Genomic DNA, 8,209 nt, shown 5'->3' on the forward strand with positions numbered 1-8,209 from the left:
GGTGCGTTTGAGTCGGTGTAGGTGATGGCGGGAAGCGTGCCGGGGCGAGGGGCCGGCGGTGGGAGGCGTGCCGGAGCCAAGGAGGCGGCGGAGGGAGGTTGGTCGGGGAGGTTGCGGGAAAGGTCAGCGCGGGGAGTGGATAAGGTGGGTGCCGATGGAACGTTGTTTTTTTCTTTTCGAGAAGTTCGGCTGGGCTGATCAGAATAATATTCTGATCACAACATGAACTTCCTGAGTAACGCGCCTGACCTTCCCCGAGTACTAGGTTGAACTTCAGCTAAAAAGTGTCCAAATGGGGCTTGCGATATACCGTTGGAAAGCTATGGACACCAATAGGATGATCCAAGTTAATTTTTTGGCAAAATGTAAGCGGTTTAAGAGCAGTTTTGAAAACCGTTTTTTCTTCATACAAAAAACGTGAATCGTATTTTCAATCGCATTTCTAAACCGTTTATCGGAATGAGGTAAATAATATAGCATTGGAAAGCTGCTGCAAAACCGCTCCTTCGACATGTTGAAAGTTTTCTCTAATTCCCTGCGGATAAAGAGTAATTTTGAAAATCGTAAATTTTCGCACACCGAACGGTCGAGTTCGTAATTTCAATGTAATTTCTAAACGGCTAATCCATTTGAGGCAAATGATATGGCATTGGAAAGCTTGTGAAAATGCGCTACTTTTTTTTTCTAATTTGGAACGGTTTAAAAGTAATTCAGAAAACGGTACAAGTTCCACCGAGTTCATATTTTTGAGATAATTTTTTAACCGTACATCCGAATGCAACAAATGATACGGCGTTGGAAAGCTTGAGCAAGTGCGAAACTTTTTTGTATATATTGTTTCTCCTAATTCCTTATAGTTTTAAGTCAAATTGGAAAATGAATAAAAATGTATTTTTTGAATAATTTTTGCATACTTTATCGGAATGGGGCAAATAATATACCGCTAAAAAGCTACAGAAAATACGAAACATTTTCATGTGGATGGTTTTCTCTGATTCCAAGCCGTTTTCAAGTAATTGCGAAAATGGCAAGATCATTCGTTCTGCCTTTATCGCAAAACTGATTCTTCGAAAATGCACCGCGTGAAGAATCTGAACTTCTCGGCACGTGTACTTGAACTTCACTCTGTTTTTCACGTGCTTTTTTTTTGCTCGTATATCTCTATCCACTGCTCCAAGCTCTCCATCCACTCACTGGAATTGAGCAAGTGATATACCGATGGAAAGCTGCTGTAAACACGCAACTTTCCCATGTTGATCATTTTTTCATACTCGCAACGATTTTAAAAGTTTTTATCTGAAATTCATTCAGCATAGTAGTTGAACTTCATGCTGTTTTCACGTTGTACTTCTGTGATGTATTTTTGTTTGTACGCGCGCCTGAACTTCCCTCTGTACGAACTTGACCTTCGGGCTATCTTTGCAACCGTGGCTTCCCCCGCGAATTATTCTGGTTAGTAGTGTTCTATATGATGTTAGTGTAATCTAGAAACCTTTCTTAGCAACTAAATACTTGTTTTAAATAGAAATCTCGCTCGCCGGCGGATTTCGCTCTCGGGTCGTGATGAAATTGCGTTTTTTGCAATTTTACTGCCTGAGTTGTTCGACCTGAACTTCCCCTAGTGATAGGTTGAACTTCTGTCAACATTACCCAAATGGGGCTTGCGATATACCGTTGGAAAGCTATGGACACCGGTATCATGACACTACTTAAAATTTTGCAAAATGTAAATGGTTTAAGAGCAGTTTTGAAAACCGTTTTTTCTTTATACAAAAAACCTGAATCGTATTTTCCATCGCATTTCTAAACGGTTTATCGGAATGAGGCAAATAATATGGCGTTGGAAAGCTGCTATAAAACTGCTCCTTCCACATGCTGAAAGTTTTTTTAATTCCCAATGGTTAAAGAGTAATGTGGAAAATCATAAAATGTCACAAACCGAACAACCGAGTTCGTATTTTCATTGCCATTTCTAAAGGCCTAATCCAGTTGAGACAAATGATATGTCGTTGGAAAGCTTATGAAAATGCGCTTTTTTCTCATGTTGAAAGTTTTTTCTAATTTTCAATGGTTTAAGAGAAATTTAGAAAACGATACAAGTTCTACCAAGTTTGTATTTTCGATCTATTTTTTTAATAATACTCTCGAATGTAGAAAATGATATGGCGTTGGAAAGCCTGAACAAATGCGAAACTTTTTGGTATATATTGTTTCTCCAAATTCATTACGGTTTTTTGTTGATTTTGAAAATGGCTAAAAACCTTTTTTCGCCATAATTTCTACAAACTTGATCGGAACGGGGCAAATAATATACTGTTGAAAAGCTATGAAAAATGCAAAACTTTTTCATGTTAATGGTTTTCTCTGAATCCCAGCCATTTTCAAGTAATTTCATAAACGGCAAGATCACTCGTTCTACCTTTATCGCGAAACAGATTCGTCGAAAATGCATTGCGTGAAGTACTTGAACTTCTGTGGCATTTTTGCCTGAACTTCACTCTATTTTTCATGTGCTTTTTTTGTTCGTAGCTCTTCATTCACTCACCGGAATTAAGCAAGTGATATACCGATGGAAAGCTGCTATAAACACGTAACTTTTCCGTGTTGATCATTTTTTCATACTCGCGACAGTTTTAAATGTTTTTCTTGTGAAATTCATTCAGTGTAGTAGTTGAACTTCCTGTTGTTTTCACATTGGACTTCTGTGACATATTTTTGTTTGTAATTTTCCCATCCATTTTCGACAGTGTTACACAAATGATATTCTTTTGGTGCGAACCTCTCTCACAATATATTTTTAACTTTCTCCGACCGAGGACTTGAACTTACACAAATGATATTCTTTCCGTTTTGAAGTAAATTATGAAACGACGAGATCATGATTTGTTCCTTCATCGTGAATGGAAATGCATTGCGTGAAGTAGTTGAACTTCTCGGGCATGTCTATTTGAACTTCACTCTAATTTTTGATGTGCTGTTTTTTGACGTGCTATTTTTTGCACTCTGTGAAGTAGTTGAACTTCTTGGGCAACCATTTTTTCGTTTATGAGTTGTTTTTAAAAGTGTAAAAAATGGCATTGTGTTTTATTTTTTGAAAAGGTAAATACTAGGTTTTAATAAACTCCGAACTTCTGTGTTATTTCAATTTGAACTTCACCTTTTTATATTTTGGGTAAAGAATTGTATTTGATTTTTATAGGGGAAAAATCGAACATGGAAATACAAGATGAGCCTCTCTCGTAAGAATTTTTGAACTTCCCCAGATAGAGCACTTGAACTTCTTTCAACAAAATTTTTAAGCTTTTAATTTTCTATACTTTTATTCTCATTTAAAATGCATTCCTTGCAGTAGTTGAACTTCTCGTTGTTTTCACCTTGAACTTCTGTCACGTATTTTTGTTCAACCTCTCCCACACAAGAATTTTTGAACTTTCTCGAGTCGAGCACTGAACTTCTAGCAAAAAAACTTTATGCTTTGCATTTTAATTCTTTTTTAATATAAAATGCACACCGTGTAGTACGTGAACCTCTAGGAGTTATCAATCTGAACTTCTCTCAGTTACGTGAAAAATATCTAATTTTTTATGAATTTTCATCTGAATTTCTCAATCCTTTTTTTATGAATTTTGAAGCGCTCTATTTTTATAAGTTGAACTTCTTGTTATTTAATTTTTGAACTTCTTGTTTTCATTCTTTAATAATGACGAGAATCTAGGTTTTATATAATCATCGAACTTCTCCATCTTTTTAATATGGACTTCATGGTTTTATTTCTTAATCCCTTTTTATGAAATTTTGAAGCGCTCTATTTTTAAAAGTTGAACTTCTTGTTATTTAGTTTTTGAACTTCTTGTTTCCATTCTTTAATAACGAGGAAAATCCGAGTTTTCTATAAGCATCGATGTTCTCCATCTTTTTAATATGGACTTCCTGGTTTTATTTCATAATCTTTTTTATGAAATTTTGAACCGCTCTATTTTTAAAAGTTGAACTTCTTGTTTTTTAATTTTTGAACTTCTTGTTGCCATTCTTTAATAACGAGGAAAAACTGAGTTTTCTATAATCATCGAACTTCTTCATCGTTTTAGTATGGACTTCCTAGTTTATTCCTTTTAGTAAGGAAAAAAATCCTACTTTTTGATAGACATCGAGCCGCTACGTTTTTAAATTTGAACTTCTAGTATTATTTTAATAGAGAAAATCTTTTTTATAAATTGTTTGAGATGCTTTTTTAATGATCTTATTTGGGTTTGTAACAAGAATTGGTGTGATGCGACATGATATGACATAATAGTCTTCAGGGTGGCAGGGATGGTGGCGGGGCCGGCGGCGCGCCTAGAAGGAGGCGGCGGTGGGGAGCTGCGCCGTAGCAGGGTGGCGGTTGCCGGTGACAGGCGGGGAGGGGGTAGGAGTTGGGGCCGATGGGAGGTGGTTGCGGTGCCGCTTCCAAAATGTACTCCGCGCTTTAAAGTAGAGAAAAGATTTTTTTTAAAAGAAAACACATCAAACTAATGTTTTTTTATCTAAACTTCTTTGTTTTATCTTTTTAGAAAATGTGATTGATAATCTACAAACATTAAATTGCTCCGTTATTTTAATTTGTACTTCTTGATTTGATATTTATGAACTTCTTACAATTTTCAGTGCAATAAGATTTTCTGTATTTTTCTATGCGAACTTCTAGTGTATCCCAAGAAATTACATGTTTTCTCTTTTCTTCTAAAAAATCGTCCAAGAACTTTTTGTTTAGCTTGTTGCATTTGAACTCCCAGAGGCTTCAACAACAAATTAAACAAAATGGCTAAACACGCACTAGTCGTAGTCATAAACATGACTTATATGTTTTTATTTGTGAATTTACATGTTTTTCTCGCACATGAATTTCTCTTACCTGATTTTTTTTTACATATTTCGAACTCTTACATTTCTTATTTTTGAACCTCCTCCTTTTTATACACAAAACATGATTTTTTTAACCCATTTCCACGAAGACACACACAATGAACACACACACACACACAACCATCGCATGCACAAACGCCACCACAACATCTCGATTGTACTTCATCGAGGAGATATAAGGAGCAAGCATGGAATGATTTAGTGGGATGAACCTAGGAGATGCCTACAACTACAGACCTTCTAGAACACTTTTTTTGACCTTCAGGATCAATTTCTATTGACCTTCAGCCATTTTTTTCATTCCAACAAGTGAGCAAACTGGACAACAACATATAATGCTCCTTTTTTTAGGGCTGAACTCAAGAATCTGGCGAAGCCGGCCTGCAACAATGGCCAATTTTTCCAGAGGATAAACGTAAACAAATGTGTATAAAACCAAAGCAATCTAGTGTCAACATTTTTTTATATGTTCAATAAAACCAGAGCAATCCAATGTCATAAACATCCATAGTCCAAAGAACAAAATGACCACGGTATATATGTACAAAGAAATCTTTTTTCTACCACACACGCACCTTTGTTCTCATACACCCCCCCAAAAAATCAGAACTTTATACAAGATAGAATTTGTGAAGTCACTTCACAAGAGGCATTGAATGGAGAGACCTAGAGGGCCTCTACGGCGGTAACATTGTGTTCAACCAACTCTTGATGTTCTGACCGCATCGGCGGCTGCACGAAGGCCACCACCGTGCCCACTATCACGGCCACTGCCAATAAGAAAGATGGATGTTGGATCTTCAGCTAGCCAACAACCTAAACTCTAGTTCTCATCCAAACACCATGTTCAGACTTTCCACAAAGTAAACAATGTCAGTTCACCTAGCAGATTCTAGCAAACAAAAAAATGTGCTCCGAAAACTCTCTTACTCTCAGATTTTCAATTCTCTCGCTGCCAGTTTTACTTGAACGACCATGAGAATTTTACTCGACCTGCCACGGATGCTCTATAGCCAGTTCATGGTAAACAACAGTCAGTAGGACTCACCTATCGACAGGCTCATCGGAGTTGTTGTCGACGTGCCGCACTCATGGACGCATGAGCATCCATTGGATTTGGCGGGTCGCGGCTGTTCGAAGGCGGCTGGAGACGGACATGCTCGAGGAAGAAGGAGCTTGCCGGAGCAGCATCACCTCCCCGGCATGAGCATCCATCAGACCCGCGGGGTCGCATCTGTTGGGGTGGCAGGAGACAGCTGTGCGCGCCGGATGGGGTGAACTGCCCAAGCCCCGGGTGTCAACTGCATCCAGCTCGCCATGCGGGAGGGGTCGCTGGAGAAGAGAGCCCTGGTGGCACTCTGAACTTCCACCTTGCCGTGCGGGAGGAATACGCCAGGAGGAGGCGGGTCTGCGGCGCGGCGGAGGGGGCAGGTCCGTGGCGCGGCGGAGGAGGCGGGCCGATGGGGCGCCGGACGGAAGCGGGGGCGGCGGCACCCGGAAGAGGCGGCGGCGGTGCAGCGCACATGGCTGGTGGACGCCAGGGGATCAGGGCGGCGGTGGGGGTTGGTGGAGGTCGGGAGGTGGGGAAGCCGGGGGTGTTTTTCCTTTTTTCAGTTTTTTAACACTGTGTTATTCAAGTTCGGGAACATCTAATCCATGTATATTAGGGCACGCCGTGATCCAAATAACTATTTTGATCCTATGATCAGAATAGTGTTACTATATACTCCCTCCGTTCCAAAATAGATGACTCAATTTTATACTAACTTTGTATAAAGTTGGGTCATCTATTTTGGAACGGAGGGAGTTATATTTGCTTGTGTTTGGTCCTCTACAACATTCACTTATAGCTATGTCTTCATTCATGAATCTTTATTGATCTAAGTGAATGTGATCGGACCCTACCCTATTCTATGCTTCTTCCTCAAATTCTATCTGTCCAAATCATATGCATTATATTGAAACATGTCAATTGTCTTCTCTGAGTCCTTGTCAGCAGAAGACAATTTGACAAATATTAAATCTGGTTTTAATGTTGTATCCTTATTGCCTGAATACTGGAGAAGCCAGAACAACCACCCGACAATCCAGACGTGCATGGGAACATCGAATAACTTTCAGTGAGTTGCATGCATTCCACGTGTCTCCTAGATGTGAACCGCAAGTGGCACCTGCGTAATTGCGTTGCGCCGCCCTCCTCCTTCCTATAAATGCTCACCCGCGCGATCAATATCTGTTCTTCCACCTCGCTAGCTCGCGTCGACGTTGGAGACAAAGCGCTTAGCTGCCGCGACTTCTTCGATGCCATCCTCATGCCGGCCGCGGACCTCGTCCTCTCCGCCACCTCTGTAGGTGTCTTCCGCCGCCAAGTTAGGGCGCGGGAGATTGAACTGCTCGGCCTGCCTTTCAACCTCATCTAGCGGTTTGTCTATGGTAATTAAATCTTACTTTTTACTGCCTTTTTGTCCGTTAAATCCATCCACTTCAACCAAAAGTGGTTTCTTCAATTCCAAATATGGATTTGTCTTCTTCTGCATCTCATATTATGCCAAGTATATTCACTTCTGCTTCATAACTAGTTAGATTCCTCACTTGTATTTATTCATGGATTCGTACAAATCTGGAACCAACTCTCTCCAAATAGGTGAATGTCTTTGCACTATGAGGTCAATGTCTTCTAAACTTATTTATCTTCAAAATCTAATGAGAATGCATATGAACTCTTCCCTTCCCTCGCATCCCTAATGCTGTCAGAGGTACATGTCCGTGGGAGAATCCCTTGGTTCTCATAGTCTGCATTCATTTGCAGAATACTTACAGTGTCACATCGAATCTATTGAAGCCAGTTCTTGTGTGACCAACAGATCGAAGCCATTCACTATGTTGAAGCCAATCAGTCTGAATATTATGGCTTCAGAGAAGTCTGCACGCAAAGGTGGCAGGAAACATCATGGAAACACTGCACTTGATCTGCCTCCTGATGCCTAAGGAAAATTACAACCAGCGCAAGAACCGTATTTAGTGGATCCGAAGATATTGTGCTGAGGAATGATTCAAGTACAAGTTTGTAACACCTAAACATGTTGAAAAGAATGCCTTCAAGCGCCCATGGGTGACTGTCTATACCACGGCCTGGTGCCAAAGAGCAAGGCTGAAGCCATTGAACGAAAATTAATTATATCCTTGTATGGTCAGAGGACCACAACCTGAGAAATCCGACACATCTTATCTGTTATGGTGTCGTGACGACAATCTTTTCAAGCGCAACTATCAGTTTGCAAAAGATTCTGCTGTCAAGAACCAAAAG

General features: G+C 40.0%; 1 protein-coding gene across 1 annotated transcript in view; it reads right to left on the reverse strand.

The window, feature by feature from the left end:
* Positions 1 to 6,427, reverse strand: part of LOC119321083 (formin-like protein 5) — a 14,611-nt gene extending 8,184 nt beyond the window's left edge. Inside the window, exon 1 of the mRNA XM_037594922.1 lies at positions 6,273 to 6,427. Coding sequence (XP_037450819.1) covers positions 6,273 to 6,427 — 155 coding nt within the window. The remainder of the gene's footprint in view (positions 1 to 6,272) is intronic.
* Between the last annotated feature and the right edge of the window lie 1,782 nt (positions 6,428 to 8,209).

Source organism: Triticum dicoccoides, chromosome 6B (assembly GCF_002162155.2).
Source record: "Triticum dicoccoides isolate Atlit2015 ecotype Zavitan chromosome 6B, WEW_v2.0, whole genome shotgun sequence".
NCBI lineage: Eukaryota > Viridiplantae > Streptophyta > Magnoliopsida > Poales > Poaceae > Triticum > Triticum dicoccoides.